General features: G+C 39.7%; 1 protein-coding gene across 1 annotated transcript in view; it reads right to left on the reverse strand.

The window, feature by feature from the left end:
• The window catches only part of slco3a1.S (solute carrier organic anion transporter family member 3A1 S homeolog), a 172,892-nt gene extending 170,141 nt beyond the window's left edge, over positions 1-2,751 (reverse strand). The window contains exon 1 of the mRNA XM_018255309.2: positions 1,909-2,751. Within this exon, the coding sequence (XP_018110798.1) occupies positions 1,909-2,079 (171 nt within the window). The 5' untranslated portion in view covers positions 2,080-2,751. The remainder of the gene's footprint in view (positions 1-1,908) is intronic.
• Positions 2,752-22,168: the final 19,417 nt, after the last annotated feature.

Raw genomic sequence — 22,168 nt, forward strand, 5'->3', positions numbered from 1 at the left:
GAAGTGGTTTATTGGGTGTAGAAATATGTGAGTTCCACATGCACTATGTCTTGGGCCACCGCAGCTTATCTAACCCACAAACAAAGCGGAAATTGACAGCAGTGTGTCATCCAGACAAGAAGTGATTAATAACCTCCAGCAATGTCAACTTCTGTACATTACTTTCTGCAGCAATATGCCAGCTTACACGTGCTTATTCCCTCCAGCAGCCAGTACTCTATCTGCCCCACGAGCAGTATGTAAATTGCCTCCCCTAAACAATGGGTTAATGGCTCCAGTAGTGTGCCAGCCTACAAGCACCAGGACTCAGCCAGGACCTCCAGTACTATGTCAGCTGTACAGAAAGGGAGGCATAACCTCCTGCAGTAAGTTGGTTCCACAAACAGAAATCAATTGCCTTCAGTGGTTTATCTGTCCCATAAGTGGCGTTTTATAGTTAACAGTAGTCTGTCATTTCCCTATTTAGTGTATTACTGCCTCCACTAGTATGTCTGTCCCACAAGCTGTTATCTTTGGCAGTATGTCTTTCCAGCTATAGCTCAGAGTCTCAAGGACAGAATAAATATTTGTCAATAAGTGATATCAGTGTAACTACAGAGGGTCCCAAGAGGTGGGTTATCCCCCTGGATCTCTGTGAGAGTCCACCATGGGCAGCAATAAGGATAAAATATCCGGTCCACCTGGATATCTGCTGCCACTGCAAGTATGTCAGGTAACAGTTAAACCATTGCTTCTATACTAGGTAGTAAGGGTGGCTGTGTTACACAAACACCCCTAAAGTCCAGTACGTCTAGATTAGGATGAAAGAGTGAGAACAGAAGAACTAAAAAAAAAAAAAGGAATATGTTCCTCCTAGTGATTAAACCTGAGCTAAGGGAATGCTGGAATTATTCTGCAGCACCTTTCATCTCCAAGAGCACTGCACTCTTTTCATCTTTTTTTTTTCCCCCCCCATGATACAGTCCTTGTCAGCTGCTGAACCTGATGCAATACAAATCCGAAGCCTGTTTTGCATCAGAGAGGCATTCCAGACGCCCCCCAACACTTCCTATACTGCGCTGCCTTCCCTTTGTAGCAGTGGAAATGTTTAGCCCTCAGGTACGTTGGCGGCTGCCGCAGCTTAGTCATTTGCTCCCAAGAAAGGCCGAATGCAGCAAGTGAGAGCGCTTGGATGTTAGACATAACTTTGTGTGGACTGTGGCATTGCAAGTCTTGTACTGTAAACTGCCGGCTCGAGCAAGAGCATGGAAACTAAACATGAGCATAGTACTATGACAGTGTGACCCCTTTTTTTCCCTTAAAGGACAAACACTGCACTACTGAGTGACACATTGCTGCCTCTCCTGCAGTTAGACTGCTCAACCAGGACAGCAACACTCTGCAAGGAGCCCAAAAGGGTTAAAGCACCAGGCTGGGGATGAGAAGGAACCACAGTAATATTATGTAAATGAATAATGCGGCATGGTTTCACTTAGAACTGCGCAGAACAATGTGAAAGCATTTAGCCCTGCTGTTGTAACATGCTGTAAGTAGAAATAAATGAGCCAGTGCCATGCTGTGCATAACCATACATTACTATTAATACTATATAAAGCAACACTCCATCATCCTCTCATTCTCCCCCCAGCAGAATTGACATGCAGATAGTGACAACCAAAAGAAAAAAAAAAGGCTTATAAATAAATCTATACACCATAGGTTTCTTCTCTGCAGAGCTTCCACACATACATGCAAGTGCAGGCTGGCACAGAGTATGGAAGTGACAGTTTCATGCTGGGAAAGTCCCCTGTCTCCTTGGGAATGATCGTAACCCGAGCAGAAGTATTGAGTATACAGAGTGTCTCCTAGCAGTGAAGCCAAGGAGCTGAGCCCTCCCCTGCAGATGTGCCACATAGAAGTTCCACTCACCAGATACGCTCCTACCGTGCCCTGCGCTAACATCAGCGCGCACTCGGACACCAGGAAGATCTTGATATTGAGGAAGCACGATGCCTTCTTTTTCTTCTTTTTCCTCTGCGCTTCATCCTCTTGGGGGTCTCCGCTCATTTCACTGGAGCTCTGGTTGCTTTTACCCGACATCCTCCGTCCCTGGATGAGATGAAGAAGCAGAGTCCAGGCTGCCACAAGCCCCCTCTACTGTCTCCACAATTGAATGAGCTAAAGCTGCTGCTGTTGCTGCTCCTCCTCCTCCCTGTGCGGCTGCTGCTGCTGCTCTCTCTGCAATCAACTGATCCAATCCCCGGCGCCGGCTGCCACTGCTGCAACTGCCGCCTTCTCACAACGCGACCGGCGAGGGGAAGGGAAAGAACAAACTGTCAGTTTTCACACAACTGACACACACTATTACTGGGCAAATGGCTGCAGGCCACACTAGCTTGTTCCCATTAACAGAGCGCTCTCACTGCTGCCCTCTAGTGCATAGAAGGAGTTTCTCAGGTTAGAAGCAGAATTCCTCTATGGCCAGACAATAATTTCCCTCTTATTCTGGGCATACCAAGCCAGGTTAAAGGAAATATAAACACTACTACTACTACTACTACTACTACTACTACTACTACTACTACTACTACTACTACTACTACTACTACTACTACTACTACTAATGTGCTTAATGAAAGAAAATATCTTCCTAAGCAAATTTACAATATGCATTGTTTCTATGTGCAGTAATTGCTGTTGAAGGAAGTTAAAGGAAAACTAAGTAGCTAGAAATGTTGCAGGTGATGTTTTGTGCTTCTGTTCCAGCCCAAGGCAACCACAGCCCTTTAGCAGTAAAGATCTGTGTCTCCAAAGATGCCCCAGTAGCTCCCCATCTTCTTTTCTGATGATTCCCTGCACATGCTCTGTGCTGCTGTCACTTACTGATAGGGTTGCCACCCGGCCGGTATTTTACCGGCCTAGCCTAGCTGCCGGTAATTTGTAATACCTATAACAAAAGCCCTTGGCCCTCAGGCAGAAATTTACCCCTCCTTCGTCTTCTGCGATGGGGCCCGTCCCCTTTCGCGTCACGCTGCATGTGGCTCCACCCCTTTTTACGTCACACCCCGCCCATTTACCCATGACCCACCCCTTTTTTTCATCACGGCGTTACCGCCTCCCATCACTGGCCGGTAATTTTTTTTAAAATAGGTGGCAACCCTACTTACTGAGCTTAGGGACCCACTCACAATATACAGTACACATTGAATATAAATGTCACAATACAAGGCTGATTAGTAATTAATACAGATAATTACTACACGGCAGCAAAGAAACCAGTGCAACTAACATCAGAATTTAATAATCAGCCTTGTAGCATCAGCTTATATTACAGACCAACCTCATTTTCTGATGGATAATTTGTGACGACCCCTAAGCTTAGCTTCTCAACAGCTGCTCAGAGCCCACTGAGCATGTGAGTGTCACAGACACTTTCCAAAATGGTGACCCCCTGTGACAAGTTTGAAGTCCTGGATCATTGCTGCTATTGAGAAGCTGAAAATGTAGGCTGGTGCAATTAGTTCATATATAATATATGGCATGTTTAACCATAATCATTTTTAGGGTTTAGTTCTCCTTTAAAGGGGCTGTAAAGGCAAAAAAATAAAATCCTATCTATCTCCAATATACTTCAATTAAAAAATGTGTACAGTTTTTATAAAAACCCTGATTGTATGACTGCTGCGCATAGGAAACTTCAGACGGTCCCTAACTGCTCTGCAGGGAAACTGATCATACTTTCAAATGGCAAGGGCAGCGCCAATTCTGGGGCTGCTACCGCCTGAGGAGGCAGCCCAGAAGCCGCCCCCCTCCCCCGCTCCACGCTTAAAAATCAGTGTTGGAGCGGGTCAAAAGGGGGGCAGCATCGCTAGCGCATTGAGCGCAATCGCGCTCTTTCCACTAGTGGAGCTTTAAAAAATTGAAATTCGTCTCTTAAAGTTACAAGACGCAGCTTTTTGCCACCCCTTGTAACTGGCCGCTCGCTGCTGCCTGAGGCAAGGTTCTTTGGCCTGACTCTAGTGCACTGTGAGTGGTAACTTGCACTTTAACAGTACAGATTTTGATGCCAGCTCTGTATATCTTTCTCTACGACTGTCCTATGAGTCTGTGCTCCACAAGTGAGTTGCACTTTACCTTAATTGTTTCAAATTGCAGTTTTGTGGGCAGTCACATTCCTATTTACCTCTATGGTATTGCATTTAAAGCAAAAAGGGATGCTGACATTAGACAATAGGCATTTTAAAATTATCATTTTTTTTACAGTAATTTGCAACAATGTGGGGTTTTTTTTTCTCCAGATTTCATATATTTATCTATTTGAAAAGTTCAGTGTGTTGGTTTCTTTTGCTTCATTTATGGCTATGGCACATTGCTTCTTGATCTTTTAGCTAAGATCAAGTGCAGTACATGTTCTTATCCGTTTATTATCGAGGAAGGGGCCAACCCCACTGATGGAACAGAGCATCACTTGATCATGTCAGGGGTTGAGTTGCTTTGCATTGAAGCCTGAGCTGAGGCTTTGCACCACTGGGGTGAGTTGACAGGATTGCACCATTGCTGGCAACACTAAGCTCTTTTACCCCAGCTTTTTGGTAACAGTGGTAAGACAACTTTTTATATTCCCTCTGATAGCCTGGGACTGCACACAGCATCTTTTAATAGGATTTTATTTCTTTATTCATTCTATGGGGTTCATCTTGGCACTTTCAATTCCTTTTTTTAGCACTTTTTAGAATCTATTTGGGAAATGTGTGACCATTCTTCCCTTAAACCTCTCCCCCGATTTGGGCACACATATTTGAAACAAATCCATTGCATCCTTTGTGTTGCGCTTTGTTTTTGATTTTTTTTTTTTTTTGCACTGGGTATGAAGTACAGCTTGGGCTTCAATTGAAAAAAATGCATTGCTTCTGTTATGTCTGCTACTTGCTGCAGTGGGTACCTCACTGATAAGAAAAGCTAATGCTCCACTGCAAAGTCGATGATCCCCTGAAAATGCTTTCACTTTATGTCAATGGCAAGCAATCTGCAGTGGCTGGTGGGCATTTTAAAGGGTATGTTTTAAAATGTTATGCACAGTTAGCTTCTTTTGAAGTGAAATAGGAACTGATTATATAACTGTATCAGGCAATCATTTGTAACATTAGGCTAAGAAAAGGCTTTTTCTACAATTACTGTATCTCTGTTATCCTTCTAACCCTGATATATCACTTCCTAGCCTATGTCGTTACATTGTTATACTTTGTTTAATATCAGGTACCTGTAACAGTCACATTATTTGCTTTCATGTTTGAGAGGCACTGGATAAATCAAAGGAAATTTCATATAAATCTTATCCATTACACCTATCTATCGGATATCAAATAGTTGGCAAGTTTGCTTGGAAAAAGGTGAACAGTAAATGGTATCTGCTGATGTGGTTTAAACAGATGGATTACTACCAGCTGTAAAGCTGGCCATAGATATGCATATTTTAGCCTTGAATCCGATTAACGACGCAATCTACTGACCTGCCACTAACTATTCAGATTTAATAAAGTAGTTAAAGAACAAATCAGATGATGTTCTGGCCGTGACAGCAATCGTATGACAGTCATGTCTGATAAATAGTCACCCATTGATATTGTCAGATAGGCAATACAGGCAGAGATTCAGTATTATTATTAGCCGACATCAATCTCTTAACCTGTCAGATCAACTAAATGCTTCAATTAAAGAGGACACTCGCACACCCGTTGTGTAAATATTAGGGTTCACTCGGTGCACAGTGATTGGAGGATACGGCAACCTCCCAGTGAACTGCATAGAAAATAACTACACTAGCAAGCGAGACTTGTGTCTGCAGGGCAAGCCCTTGCAAGAGTTTTACTGCGGTGGTGCACAAGTGCACAAGTCTCGCGTGCTAGTGTGGTTATTTTCTATGCAGATCAACTAAATGACCAATCGCCATGGTCTGAAAAATGTCTGGACAATCCCCACATGGTACAAAAAATCTTCAATTCATACAAATTTATCTTTTCGTCTATGACCAGCTTAACGCACATGACAACAGGGCAGCCATTGGAGGACAAGCAGGATTCAGGGGCCCAGTCTATGCAGGGGAGCCTGGCAGGGGTGATCCTGGCCCCTCCGTCACCTGAGGCAGCTTGCAGTTGCTGCCACCCCCCCCTGTGTATTTACCTTTTTGCGCTAGAGGGGGTCGGGGTCCACGAGGGAAGCAGAGAGGGTCAGGACACTAGTGCAGAGAGCATATTTGTGATCTCTGAACTAGAAGAGACGAATTTCCGGTTTCAGGAGCAATAATGTAATTTTCAAACATACAAATCCCAGGTATGGTAGACTTAACCAGGGGTTGGAAGAAAAGCTGCAGGCTGCTGCAGAGGTCGCCTGCATAGACTGGGCCCCTGAATCCTGCTTGTCCTCCAATGGCTGCCCTGTTGTCAAAATGTCGCCATTTTTTATGTTTTGGGTAGCTGAGGATGAGTAGAGTATAACAGTGCTTTATTAGCAGAGTCATGCGGGCATTATACAACAGTAACTTTCACGCTGTACAGAAAGTCCTGTGTATGCACAGTGGCACTCACAGGCCATTTTTATAAACACCACAATATTGTAAAGTACAGTATCAGAATAGGAATCCAGTGCCAACTAGGGGGCGTATTTTTTTTTTGACGCACAAAGCCATACAAGTCTATGGGCGTCATTTTTGCGGTGAAACAAGGCAAAAAAAATTCGCCCATCCCTAGTGCCAACCAATGAATCTAACTTTCACGGCCCCTCTCAGAATAATCAGACCAAGGCCATTTATATTGGTGGTGGAGACTAAACTAAAACCGATTTGAGGGCTCAATTTCTTAACTTTATTTATACACAGTAGCAAAGTCCATTCTATGGCCATTCTGCTGTTGAACTATACATGTTTTCAGCAGTTAGTGAGTTCTGGGAGTTGCATTTCTACCTGGACATGAAGCAGTACTATTTTCATATTCCCTTGCTGCCCTTTGTATTCCTGCCTACAGCTGGTCTTTTTTGGGCTCTGCTGTAGGAGGCCCATGACAGATTTATCTTATAAATTTAACTGACCCCTTTAAAGTCAGTTCTGAATCAGATTCAGAAGCAGCTTAAACAAATAGGTGAGACCTGTGGTGGAAAGAAGACACACAGTGTATGGTAAGATTGTTAGGCCTGTGTGGTTCAGTTTAAATGCTGTGCCTACACATCTGCAACTGACTTAAAGTTTGCCTTTCTAGTGCAGCAAGCATCATAGTTCTTTTGCAGTTATAGAAGGCCTTTCCGTAATTCGGATACAGGCCCGGATTTGTGGAAAGGCCACCTAGGCCCGGGCCTAGGGCGGCAGGATTTTAAGGGGGCGGCATGCTTCCCAACCACACCCACATTTGTTCAAAAACACTGGGGATGTGCTGGAGATACAATATTTTTTTTTTCATTTCCCATGCACCAATCCCCATTGCTCCTGTCCACCTGGAGGGGACAGGGGCAACAAACGGTTGTGGGCCTAGGGGAGCCCACTATAAAAATCCGGCCGTGTTCGGATAACTGATCCCATACCTATACCTTCAATATACAGCAATGCTTTTAAAAATGAATTGCATAAGACTGACTTTTGCACAATATTTTTCTACTTGCAAAAAGTTCATCTAATGTTTTAATGGTTCAGTCAATATGTGCTGTTTTATGTATGGATATGTCCATTTTCATTTCAATTTTAAAATTGTAGGCATATATATGGAAGGTGAGACTTGCAGCTAGTGTAATGCTGTAATACCTCTCCAGCTTCAAATGTAGATACACTTGTGTGTGTGCAGAGTGAGTAATAATAAAAGTAATTATAAGAGGAGGGGCTTTGCAGTCTGCACTTTTTCTTTTTTTCCCCATGTGAAGTTGAGCAAAGAAGTCCTTCAAGTAATATATTGACAGACGCTCCAATTAAAGCAATGTCTATAAATTGTTTGGAGCAGTAATTGTCATTGCTCCAAGGAAGAGGAATCCAGAAGATTTATTACAATTGACAGACTTGCAGGTAATTCTTAGCCATAAAGCTATGCGGGAACCACATTTGGGAAGCCAATAGTTATGTAACTGAGATTCATATAAAAAGGCTGGAGGAGTACAAGCTTAGATTTTATTGCAGCTTCACATCCTATTTCTTAATATGATAATTTACTTTATTCTTGTTTATTTATATAATATTATTTTTCAAATAAGCCAAAGACTTAAATAATGCTGAGTTGTTTTAAATGTCAAGACCATACCGTATACACACATTGCTGTGGCATAACTATAGAGGAAGCAGACCCCAAGCCCCAGGCTCAGATTTGTGGAAAGGCCACAAAGGCCCTGGACTAGGGCGGCAGGATTTTAGGGGACGGCATGCTGCCCAGCCACATCCACGTTGTTTGGAAAGCACTGGATACTATACTATAGATTTATACATTTCCCATGCTCCAATACCCAGTGCTTCGGACTCAATGATGAGAATTTGCGCATGTGTGCAAATGAAGTCGAGGGTACAGGGGTGACGAATGGCAGTGGGCCTAGGGGTGTACGCTATGTAAATCCGGCCCTGCCAAGCCCCATGCTGGGGTTTGCTTCCTTTCTATGCAAAATCACAGGTGGGGGCCCAGGTCCCCAAAATTACACAAAGTGAACGTTGTCTATACACAGGGGTCCCCAACCTTTTTTACCAGTGAGCCACATCCAAATGTAAAAAGATGTGGGAAGCAACACAAACATGAAAATGTCCCTTGGGATGCAAACTATTGGCTGTGATTGGCTATTTGGTAGCCCCATGTGGACTGGCAGCCTACAGTAGGCTCTATTTGACACTTTACTTAGTTTTTATGCAATTAAAACTTGCTTTTATGCTTGGAATTCAAAAATAAGCCCCTGCTTTGAGGACCCTGAGAGCAACATCGAAGGGGTTGGAGAGCAACATGTTGCTCACGAGCTACTGGTTGGGGATCACTACACTATATGAATACACAGTATGGACTCTAAATTATCTTTGTGTAGTGTACATGCATACAGTGTAAGCAACATATTTTTGAGCAATGTAGTAAGATGCATAGTTTACTCCCTGTCTAGTAGCCCATTGCTAGCATTGCTGCTCTGGGGTACCATTGGAATATATTGAGGCTTTAGTAAAGGGAGAAAAGTGGGAAAATACAAGATATTATAAAATTATAATTAGTGATGGCCGAATAAATTCGCCAGGCGCGAATTCATGGCAAATTTCCAGGTTTCTCCGCCAGCGAATAAATTCGTGGAGAAAAATCTGCCATGGTAAAGAAAAAGCAGGGCGACCGGCACTTAAACGGATCCACAGGACCAGAGAGAAGAAGTTAAAAGAATATTTTTATTTATACAAATTTAAAAAATTTATATCTGAATCTCCATCCGCCCTACGCATTTCGCACTTAGTCATGGGCTCATGACTATTAAAAAATCTGGCACGTCAAAAATATTTGCGCATGCGTCTGACGCACGTCAAAATTATTCGGATACCCATTGACTTTTTGGACAAAATAGCTGAGCATATAAAAATTGTAGCGCGTCAAAATAATGTTGATGCCCATTGACTTCAATGTGTATTGCAAATCTTTCACGGTTTTCGATAAATTTTTCGTCGAGGCGAAACGGGACAAATTCGCCCATCACTAATTATAATACCACTCAAATAATACTCACGACTGTGTATATACACATTCATATATACAATTCGTGAATTTTTCGGCGAAACTACGCAAATTCGCCCATCACTAATGCCAGTGCATTTTTCCAAAATGTCAGTTTTGTAAATTTTTCAGCAAAGTGAAACGGCACAGCTTCATCACTCATCCCTAGTTTTTAAAATTATATTTAATAAATAATCTGTCATAGTGTGTAAAGAAGAGATACCACCAGTAATAGTTTAGGATTTCATTAGCGAATGTTCTAAGCCAAAATAAAGTGTTTAATTCCAAGACATCTCCTTGAAGGTAAAGTCCTAGAGCTGCAATTAGATTGAAATGCAAAATAAGGTCTAACTGAAGAAGTGTTAAGACATAAATATTAAAGAAGTTTATTGACGTGGAGTCAATTTGTATTGCAGTATGTGATGATTCCATTTTTTATTGCACTAACAATCAATTTCAATAGACAAGCTCTCAAGATTTACATTTTTTTCTCAAGTCTTAAGCAATAAAACGATGTTTATATGATGTGCTAAGCAATTATGTCTGATCCCAAATGATTGTGAATCATAGAAATTCTCCCAGTCAACTGCCCTGCCACTAGAATGTTTATTTCATAAACAGGTTAAGGAGACTAAGACATTGGGTATAAACTTGACTCTAATGGTGGCCATAGACTTGGCGAATACGATCTTTCTTTACATGTGTAGAGCTGAATCATCAGATATACAGGTAGAAACAATAGAATTCTACTTGTTTCTGATGATTCAGCACTTAACAATGGCCAATGTTCTGGTGCCTTCAAAATTTTCCGTCCAGCTCAATCGACGAGCCGACCGATGTCCAAGTCTTCTGCCAATATTGGTCGGCTCTTTTCCCACCATACACGAATCGAATATCATACGAAAATGATGATTATCTGTGCGTCTATGGCCACCTTAAAGCTAATTAAGGACTGTGAGTCCAGCATAGAAAACCAGGCGGCAGTGGGGGATGGACAAAGTTTTTAGGTTAACATAAGCTCATGCAATAGAGGCAAGCTGGAGCTTGCTGACAACCCCTGCTATTAATTTGCTAAATCTTATTTTCAAAAGTTTAAAAGTGACAGGAATTTAATCAAAAAGAACTCTCCATCTCACTTCCAAGTCCTATGGCCAGATGGCTCTATAATATCTTCAAAATGGATCCTTCTTCACCAAAACTAGGGAGGGACCTTTTATCCTTGACCCTTCCAACTAAAAGACACAAAGGCCCAGGGATCTTTAGACCTTCCTGCTCCTCACAGCTAGTGAGGGTTTTTTTCCCTGGGTTTGGTTGAAACTTCCCTCTGGATTTCACTAGAGACATTTTCAAGTAGTGCCTGAGCCTAATTGCCACATGGCCCTCGTCTAGGCCTGTGGGGCAAAGACCTAATTCATTCACTGGTGAGAAAAAAAATCTAAAAAATGTAAAAGAGTCACACAAAATGCACAATTCCCTTTTAAATTACCCCACCCAATGGTTTTTTTAAGGGGTGTTTTTTTCCTTCATATGAAATATATTGAAAATTAATTTTACACAAATAATCCTTTTGAAACATTCCACTTTTGCTTTTGTTTGGAATCCTAAAATGTAATTTTCTCTACGTATCTGCCACTTAATTCTTTTTTAGAGGTGGAAAGATCTTGCAAGTCATTGCATAATATACCCTTGCTCCAAAGAATTACTTCTTAGTGGGATCGTTATTTCATCTATTATTGCATACACCCACCATCTGCAAATAATGTATCCACATTAATCCCCCTGGAGGTAACATTGAAAAGAAGGCAGTAAATGCTGTTTTGACTCATTTTACTTATTTTTTGTATATGACGATAGATACAGTAGATTAGATTTTACACACCTCTGCTTTTAGTATAAACATCTTTACTAATGCAAATAAAACAAAAGAATGAACCATAACTTAGTTTTATGAGAAGCAATTATCATTACAGAATAGTAGATATTTAATGAAAATGATACATTAAAGTGGTAGTTGCCTTAGCAACAGAAAAACCGGATGCTTGCTAACAATTTTTAGAATGAAGAGTTTGGCTTTCTTTAATTGCTAAATGGGAGAACAATTATTAAAATGCTATAAGCCATAGATTTGGGAAAAAATGAAATAAGGGATGTTTTTCTTTCATTGTGGGCGTAAAATGTAATTTTTTAACTCATTTTTTAAAATATGTTGTGTCCCACAGGCAAAATCCATGCTGATAAACAATCCAAAAATGTTCCCAACATAGACTACAAATAACTGTAGAAGAATTATGATTCATTTGATTCATTGAGAAGGAATGATGATTAAACTGTTCTACAAATCAAACGTAATAAGTCAATAATCAGCCAAATCAGCTCAATATGAAAAATGAGTGCTTTAGCCGAACAATTTTTACCCATTTTGTCGTAACACATCTATGGCAGAAAGACTGAGAATTTGAGAGTTTGTACCACAGTGTGTGTAATAATACACTTTACTGAAAATAAATATAATAAATATAACAATAAAAACTTGCACTAAGGGGACCATTTACTCATGTTCATATATTTTTTTTCACTTTACTGAATTGTATTTTTTTTTTACCATTTTAGGTTTTAAATCATAAATATAAACCACAAAAACTGATTTGTTACGCATTAAAATAACAAAAAATCATGAAAAAATACAAAAGTTTGCCATCTAAAAGCTGTAAATACAATGGGAGCGGTGCATTTTTCTTTCAGACTTTAAGGGGGCAGATTAATCAAGGGTCGAAGTAAAAATTCAAATGAACAAAATTCGAATTTCGAGCTATTTTATGTGTACTTCAACTAGGTAATAGTCCAAATTCGATTCGAATTTGAAAAAAAATCCAAAATTCGAAAATCAAAATTGATCATGTAGTGTCTCTTTAAAAATTCAACTTCGACCATTCGCCATCTCAAACCTGCCGAATTGCTGTTTTAGCCTACGGGGGACCTCCTAGAACCTATTTGGAGTCAATTGCTAGACTTTGAAGAATCAAAGTTTTTTTTTTTTTTTCAAATTGAACAAAAACGGCCTATTCCCCTGAAAAATAACTTTGAATTTTTTAATAAATTTCGGTTGGTCTTTTTTTATTCGAATTTCGACACCTGATAAATCTGCCCCCTAGTGGTTTTTTGTTTTTTTTGGGGGGGGGGCTATCTCTAGCAATTGCACAAACAATTCAAGGAAATTTTTTTAGAGAGAAAATTCATTTTTTTTTTTTTGTAGTTTCAAAAACCATTTTAATAATATTGATAAACAGGCCTCGAAATGTCATATTAATTACTATATTAAATACAATACAACATTTTGTGAAATGTATGCAATTAGTTTCTATGACTTAAGAATATTGATAAACAGGCCTCTAAATGTCATATTAATTACTATATTATTACTATATTAAATACAATACAAAATGTTGTGAAATGTATGCAATTAGTTTCTATGACTTTTTTAACGTTTACCCTTTAGTCTTTTGGGGGAGCATAGGGCAGTATAGGTAATACTGATTTGTTTTGCAGCTTTTATAAATACAAACACGAAGGCTGCAGAATATGGAAAGCTGTTGTAGAAGTCAGATAAAGGTTACATTGCTGTGCTGGAGAATGCAGGCTTGCAAAAAAATGTGTCTCAATGGGTAATCCAAACAGACAGCAAGATGGACTTGCTTGTTATAATTGGAGTGTGCCCTGATTTTTCCCTACACAAACTGAAATCAGGTTTATATGTACTGTGCCACCTGACTCACATATGTTATTATTACTGAAATGATAAGAAAAAATCTAATAACAAGATAATCTTGAATGTAATCTAAAAGAGTTGTGTTGAAATGGAAAGCTTCATCCTTGTTACTTTAAGGGATTTTCTGTGGCTCTTATAATTGCTGAGATGCCCTTTTAGCTGTTTGACAGGGACAAAAATGAAGATAAACAGCTGACTGTCAGTCCTAATGTTTGTATTTGTCCCTGTAGGTGTACTTAGGTTCTACTGAGAGGCATCAGTTAAGATTTATGTGAAGAAATCGACTCAAAACAACAGGAATCTAAATCAGCCAATCTTGGCCTGATACTACAACAGCCATGCGAAGATTTAGGAAGGCCAGAGTAAAGATGAAATATGTGTCCTCTGCTTCTCTGAAATATATCACTGAGTTTGGAAAGATCACCAGAAGAAGGGAAAAGGAAGTCATTAGGATTAGGCAATTTAAGGGAAACGAATGCAGAACATACTGTGTATATCTGAATGTCATAACATAACCTTTCATAGAAGGCGTATTAAAGTGCTATTGTGCCTTTTACATGGGTAATACATTTTTCAAGCTGAGTTTTACTAAATTTAGAATAATGTCTAGAACTGTGGCAGCGATTTCCAGTTGAAGCTGAACTGCAACTTCTCGCATCCAACTGAACCTGTCTAGGCAATTCTGTTTGAAATGAAGGATAACAATGCATCACAAAACCTTGATTTCCTACTCCTGTCTTTGTAATACTTTCCTATCAGGGCCCTAACCCAGAATCTCGGTCACATACTAATCTAAATATCTAAAATATATAATATTATATATTATATATTATATATTATATATTATATATATATATATATATATATATATATATTATATATAATATTATATACAGTGTATATATATATATATATATATATATATAATTAATAATAATAATTAATATATATATTATATAAAATATTATATAAAATATATAATCTAAATCTAAATAACCTCAATATTTTGTAACTAATTGTTATTACGATGGCTGCATGTAATTAACGATTCACATCCAAATGTTTTCTATGTTCCTTATATATATCCTACAGCTTTCATGAATCAATATTGATTAAGCACAAACCATTTGGAAAACTCAAATATAAAACGTTGGCATCTAAAAGCTGGTGGGTTCACAAAGACGTCAATGGGAGCTGTATATTTAATGTGTTTTTTCAATGCAAGTTTTTCAAATTTGAAATAGAGTAAAAATTTGAAGTATTCAAATTCTGTGTCATTAGTGGGTTCACATAATGATATATAGTGGGCCCCAAAGGTCCCAAAGCATGGGCCATAGGGTACCAGACACAACTATGCATGGGTTTAGTGTCAGGACAATCATTTGGGTGGAGGGCCCTGTGAGTGGGTGTGGGTCATGCTGAAGGGAGAGGGGACTAAATTGATTGGGTAAACTGTTTCGTGGACAGGTGGTATAGAGGGCTTCATGTGGATAATTGTAAGCCCTTGAGTTCCCACATGGCTCATAGTCCTATAAATTGGGGGGTCTTGTCTTGTAATTGTGCTATTCTGGAAGCAAATTCCTTGTTGCTGTTGATTCTCTTGGCCACTTCTATGAATATTGGGGAGATTACAAGTTTCCAATAGTAAGTTACTGCAGAAGTTATAACATCTTAACCCCCCCCCCCCCACTGTACACGCTGTACCAGAAGAAACTGTAAAAAGAAGCATAATCAGGACCTTAATGGCCTATCACTAATTTAGAATAAAGAATGTATTTCTAATTAGAACAGAGGCTGGTTGCTAACAACCGTGGTTTTTATTTCTCAGTGTTTTGTCCACCTGGCCTCCCATGCTCATCATTCATAATAGGACATTTTTGACATGAAACTTCATGTCCAAAATTACGAATCTAGAGGTCTCTGAAAACACATTACTGCTATATACAGTTTTTCATTAGTAACAAATGCAAGGATGAAATATTTTTTAAAATTATTCTATTATTTTTAATTATAGCAGCAATTTCTAACATGTATGGGTACAGTAGGAAGGAATTCACTTAGGTCTCACTATATTTTTAAAGGAGAACTAAAGCTTAACCAAAGAAGTAGCTAGAAATGTTGTACATTATGTTTTGGGCTTCTGTACCAGCCCAAGGGAATCACAGCCCTTTAGCCCTTTAGATCTGTGCCTCTAAAGATGCCCCAGTAGCTTTGTAAAATCCCCTTGACAAAGGACTTGGTATCCCCAATGTTGGGGTATTCTCCCACACACCAAGTTAACTGCCTTGCAAGCCTGAATACTGCTGTTTTTTGGGACACTGTGGGACACTGATACGTACTAAATAGTGATGGGCGAATTTATTCGCCAGGTGCGAATTCACAGCTAACTTGCGCGTTTTTTCGTCACTGGCGAAGGTTTCCGACGCTGGCACCAATTTTGACGCAGGTGAATTGTCGCTAGCGTCAAAATCTGAGGTTTGCAAATGTTTTCACAGGAAATTCGCGAAATTCACTGCGAAGCGAAATGGGACAAATTAGCCCATCACTAGTACTAAATGATATGTTTTAATAACTTTGTAATTATACATTGCTGTAATGATATTCTTTATGAAACCTCGGATTTGCATACCTTAAGTGTCTGTTTTAATGATGTGTAGTGATGGGCGAATTTGCGCCGTTTCGCTTTGCCGAAAAATTCTCGAATTTCGTTTTTGACGCCGGCGCCCGTTTTTTGACGCCGGTACCAGTTTTTGACGCTGGCGTCCGTTTTTTTTTCGACGCCGGTGAAAAATTTTTTTGATGGCGGCGAATTTTTTCGGGCAAATTTTCGCTGGCGTTTCGCGAATTTTATTCGCTGCGAATTTGCGCCTGGCGAATAAATTCGCATATCACTAATGATGTGCTGGTGCACAGTAACTTTTCGTGGATGTCCCAGTAGCTCCCCATCTTCTTTTCTGCTGATTCACTGCACATGCTCTGTGCTGCTGTCACTTACTGAGTTTATGGATATAATACACATGGCCACACAGAAACCAGTGCAACTAGCAACAGAATTTAATAACCAGCCCTGTAGCATCAGATTATTTTACAAACCTCATTTGTAGTAAGTTGTGGACCCCTAAATTTAGCTTCTCAACAGCTGCTTAGAGCCCACTGAGCATGTGCGTGTCACAGACACTTTCCAAGATGGTGACCCCCTGTGACAAGTTTGAAGTCCTGGATCATTGCTGCTATTGAGTATCTGAAACTTTAGGCCGGTGCAATAATTTCAATATATAAAATATGGCATTTTAAGCCATAATAATTTTTAGGGTTTAGTTCTCCGTTTAGTGAGCCTTTTATATTGGTTTCACACCTTGAGAAAAAGTTGAATAAAACATTGCCAAAAACACTAAACATTTTCAGTGCCTATTTTTGGAATTATGAACCAGAAGAGTTAAATCTAGACCTAGATTTATTAACCTTTGCATGATTTAAGAGCAGGTGTGGTTTAATTGGCGTCCTTATGATGAGTACCTTTTTTTTGGCATTTATACCAGGGAGTTTTATGCTTCATCTATTATTTATGTGTTGAAGGAACAAATGAGAATTGTGTAATGATAAATTATTGGATGATTTAAAAATACATGTGATTTTTAAAAGTTAATAATGAATTGGGTCACAGGGTTACGTGTGGGGATCAGCGGTATGTGGAGTTGCCTGTTGACATGATTGTTAAAAAAAAAACTGAAGAAAGAGCAGAACAGATGCATGTGTTTCTAATGAATTTAGCTTAAAATATAGGCAGACAATAATGTAGATTTAGTGATGTTTAGCCTCTTCCAAATGAACTCTATATTAATATATAATAAGAAGAACTCCATTCCCAAAGTAAAATCTTGATCTGTGATCCAGATAAAAAAACCCAACAGGCTTCAATGAGCAGAGACCAAGGTAGTAGTGATTCCAGCAGGGGACACAGGAATTGGGGTAAAGAGATGCCAGGGGCACAATGGGTTTAAAATGAGTGATACCCATATGGTTTCTGTGTGCATTGCTAATATAGGAACACACAATGGCCTTTATGCCATCAAAACAAGCATTCTAGTGTGTATTTATGTATGTATATATATATATATATATATAGGTACAAACTTTATTTATAAAGCACTGGAAAGAAACACAGCACAATCGTACAATATATACAAGGACACACAGGGAGGACAAGTAACATAATAAATATAAATATCAATACACACAGGAGTAAAATAGACAGTGGCAAGGAGATCCCTGCCCCCACAGAACTTATAGCCTATGAAAAAAATGTATCTAACATCACTATTTATGAATTAATGCATAAATATTACTCTGACATATATGAAAGGAACCCTTGTAAAAGGGTTCATTATACATTTTACAAAGGGACTAAGTTTTTCCTGCAACTTACCAGCTGCTTTCAAAGTACTTGAAAGCAGCTAGTAAGTTGCAGGTAAAACTTAGTCCCTTTGTAAAATGTATAATGAAGCAATAGAATTCTTAATGAATCAGATGAAAATTGAGCATAGGACTGGCCAGATATGGGATGACTTTGACGTAGTTAGCCAGCTTAAATATATTACAATATATGGACAAACAATCCCTGTTTTGTTTAAAGGCATTTTCAGTAGCAGTATGCACAAAATGTCTCTGTCTTAAGTATATTGATAATGGGTTGAGTGCAGAGGACTCTTGTATTTGTCTATATGTATTTTGTGATTACAGCCTCTTTGCACCCCCGCCTAATGGTTTTAAAAATTAGAGGTGAACACAACTTTCCCTTGATAGAGAGATATATATATATATAACTTCAACTCAAAGAACCGCACCATCCAGGACTTCCAATGTTCAATAAAGAGAAAAATTTATTATCAACGTTTCGGCTCTGTGTCTCGAGCCGTCTTCAGGATAAATTGTGCATACAAACATACAGTGATAAAATACCCTAAACACCCGCCAAATGATCCGTGACGTGTAACAACTTGCGTGACCCCCTCTGATGACATCATTCCACTTCCTTTGTCTCATAATTAGTGTATAGCTCACTTCATAAAATTAAAATTAACATGTTAAACCAATAATGTGGATCTCAGTGACAAACCCACCCTAGTGTAGTGCCACCTGCCATGTGTACATCTGTTTAAATATATCCGTGTACGCTACTCACCCTCTCCTTGGGTGATCGTAGCTGTCACGGACTTTGCTCTACTAGCTTATCAAAAGCACTCCGTGGACGCCACTCGCACCGATCGTCGGTGTGTGCAGCCATCACGGACTGAACTCTATGTGGCAAGGGGAACCCCACCCATTTACCTGTTCCGCTGTCGCCCCGCCAGTAAGTACGGTACGGTGTATGATCGCGAGCCGACCTGTCAGTAATCCTTGATCTTTCCGTCCTCCGGTGGGTCCCATGCGCCCCTGCGACCTCGTACTGGTCTTAGCGCCCATTCATCTTTTCCATGTCACACAGCCTCCCTTGCTGACCCTTACTGGATCCAATACTGGAGAAATCCACCGTCGGGCAAGCCCCTCCTCAGTCGGTCCCACACAGCCGTACATTAACCCTTCCTGGGTGATTCCTGCGCGCCTATAGCGCTTCTGTATCTCCTTACATAGCAGTAGGGGCCATCTTTCCACATGGCGATCGGGGTCATCACTCCTGGGGTGAAGTATACACTGCCCCTTCTCTGGAGTCCCCATACGATTGTAAGTTGCTGGTCTGCTGGTGCTTCAAATGATTAACCCGAAACAGGCATATCCATTGATTCAAAACTTTGCATTCACATTTTCTGACAGGTCGTATCGCACACCATCCGAACCCTACCAGGGGCCTAAGTCCCACTGTGAGGAGGATTCCCATCGTCACCTAGAGCACAGAACGAAAAAAACTGAAGAATGGTTTAAAAATGGCATTTTTTGGGGAAAAAATACCATGTTATTGTATGTAACTATAACGCTGCACAACTCTATATATAATCAAAGGGAAGGTTAGTGTTATGTAACACCTTCCCAGGCTTACACAGCACTTGTTGCAACCTTTTGATACTTATTTGACACATTGACTCTATCCACTGTGTGTTCTATACAATCAATAGTCCCAGGGTAGTTGAAAACCAAATGACAGAATATTTGAAAGTAAATACACAAATAAACAAATTGTTTCATTGTCATTGTTGTCTCTCAGTCTGTAGTATTTTACATCTGAATTCCGAAGACTGTTCAAATGAAAGGAGACATAGGAAGAGTCTCATTCAGCCCATTGGGGGCTAGGACCTCAAGCTTATAAATCCACATAGATTCTTTTTGAGTCAATACGAGGTCCCTATCCCCCCCTCTTCTCTGGATGGGTACGTGATCAATAATCATGTGCCTGAATTGGGGCAGCGAGTGTCCATGTTTGAGCCAGTGTTTGGCTACCGGTTGGTCGGCTTTTCTTGTGGCTAATGCTGCCCTGATGGCACACCTATGATTATTCATCCTTTCCCTGTATGTAGTGGATGTCTTTCCCACGTAAGCCAGACCACACGGGCACCAAGCTAGATAGACCACATCCAAATTGCACACTTACGCGTTCCTCTGTAATCTGGAACACTTTCCCTGATGAAGGTTCCTGTGTGGAACTGAAATGTAGGACACAATAATTTAAACAGGCTTCAGTGGCTGATATCTGCTAATCGATATTTCCCCAAAGGACACAATAATCCTCCACTTTGCTTTAACTAATATATAATATATATCACAAAGAGATCCGCACTCACAGGTCTTAAAAATTATGAAATATTTATTGTTGAGTTGAGGACTCAACAATAAATTTGTCATCATTTTTAAGACCTGTGAGTGCGCATCTTTTTGTGATTGAAGTGGACTAATTCATTGGTTCTGTACCTAGGCATATGGATCTTTTTGTTGGAATATATATACACACGAACACACACACACACGAACACACACACGAACACACACACACGAACCTGCTTGTTGACTCGAGTGTGTTAATTAACAGGTTACATTAAAATGCCGGTAATTTGATTGTTTGCTATTTTGATAGCATAGTCATATTAATCTCTAGTAAAGATTTTGCGGAAAGATCAATTGCGTACAGTTAATTATTCCTTCTCTAGAAAAGTGACCATAATCTCATAGAAACAGAAGTACCTTGGTCGGATTATTTATACAGAAAATTTATAGTAAACACCATTTCTTAGGGACAACTGTATACAGGAAAAAAAGATAAGGGAAATGTGCTGGTTGAACTTTCAGCATATAAATAGGCTAATACTGTAGATAATAGATTTCAGTATAACTGCTGAGAAATCGGTTATCCTTAATATACAGTAAGCTTTGTTAAACTAAGAGCTGCCTAGAAACATGTCTTAACTACCCCAAGGGGCTTTTCTAAGCACTTTGTTCTTAAAATAACATGACAAATTATTACATCACATAGAATATAAAATGCATGTCTGCTGTCATCACGTAACATTTGATAGCCTGCATTGACAGAACTTTATAACCTGTACGGTTACATAACTGATTTTGTAATAGATTACTTTTCACTAGGATAATGGTGCTATGATGATACTAGTGTAGGGACCCATAGGACCAATGGCCCCTATGGCTTCAGCCCCCTACTAGTGCCTCATTTCCTTGTTGCCCATGTAACCATTTCTACTTATTTTGTATACCCAGTTCATTTGCCAGTAGTTTGATAACCATTTCCTGATTAACTGTTACATAGTGCTTTGCAAGGGGTGGCCCTTCCTCTTTGGCCTGAAGCAGGTGATCTGGGGGATGTCCATTGAGCTTGGAGTCAACAAGGCCCCACAAGTATTAGACCTTAATGGGAAAACCCCTTTAGAGAAGTTGTGGAGCAGGGACCCTATGAACAAGGTTAGCTAGTGTGCAGGATGGTCAGGTCACTGTTATAGTACTCTCTAGGTAGAATGAGTTAGTGATCAAGAGCATCTTTGAGCTCCACCAAGGAGGATAGATGGGAGTAGCTCCCCCCCCCCCCAGGCTCTGCTTGCCTGAAGAGAAGAGGACATCTACAGTAGGGATCTGAACCACATGAGGTACTGACAACTTGGAAGGTGAATACATAAACTTCTCCTGCAATTCCTTCCTGCCATTGTCTTTATCTGCTACACCTGTGATTGTACCTGCCATTAATTGATCTACCTCATGTGCTTTGACTATTGCAGCCCTAAAGCCTGTTGTTGTTTTGTTTTCAAAGAACTCCTGGCGTCTGCTTTTCTATTATTTAAAACTTTTGGCAGTATATAAGTGTAGTTCAATAACATCCTCACGTGCTCTTTCCACTTAGCCCATCCTGTTGAAAGAGGGTCCATTGTAGTCCATGCTCTACCTCACTAGTTGGTATTTGCCTTTTTAAGCCAAAATAGGGTTATACTAGTGATATACAACAGTCCACAATAAATTCAGTAAGTGAAGAAGCAGAGACCGCATGTACAGTATTTTTTTGACTGTTCCACCTTTTCATGAATAGGTTCTCTGTCATTTCTTAAAGAATTCATAATATACAATAGCTGCAACTGAATTACTGTATAATGTTATAAGATAGTACAGAAAGATGATTAAATATTTCATGTGGCCATACTAACATTGTCCTTATGGACCATTCTAGTATCTTCAGATTTCTCAGTGGCCAGGGAAATTGAGTTTTTCAGTGGACAATAGCCAGTAGAAAAAAAATCAA

This window comes from Xenopus laevis, chromosome 3S, assembly GCF_017654675.1.
Source record: "Xenopus laevis strain J_2021 chromosome 3S, Xenopus_laevis_v10.1, whole genome shotgun sequence".
Classification (NCBI taxonomy): Eukaryota; Metazoa; Chordata; class Amphibia; order Anura; family Pipidae; genus Xenopus; species Xenopus laevis.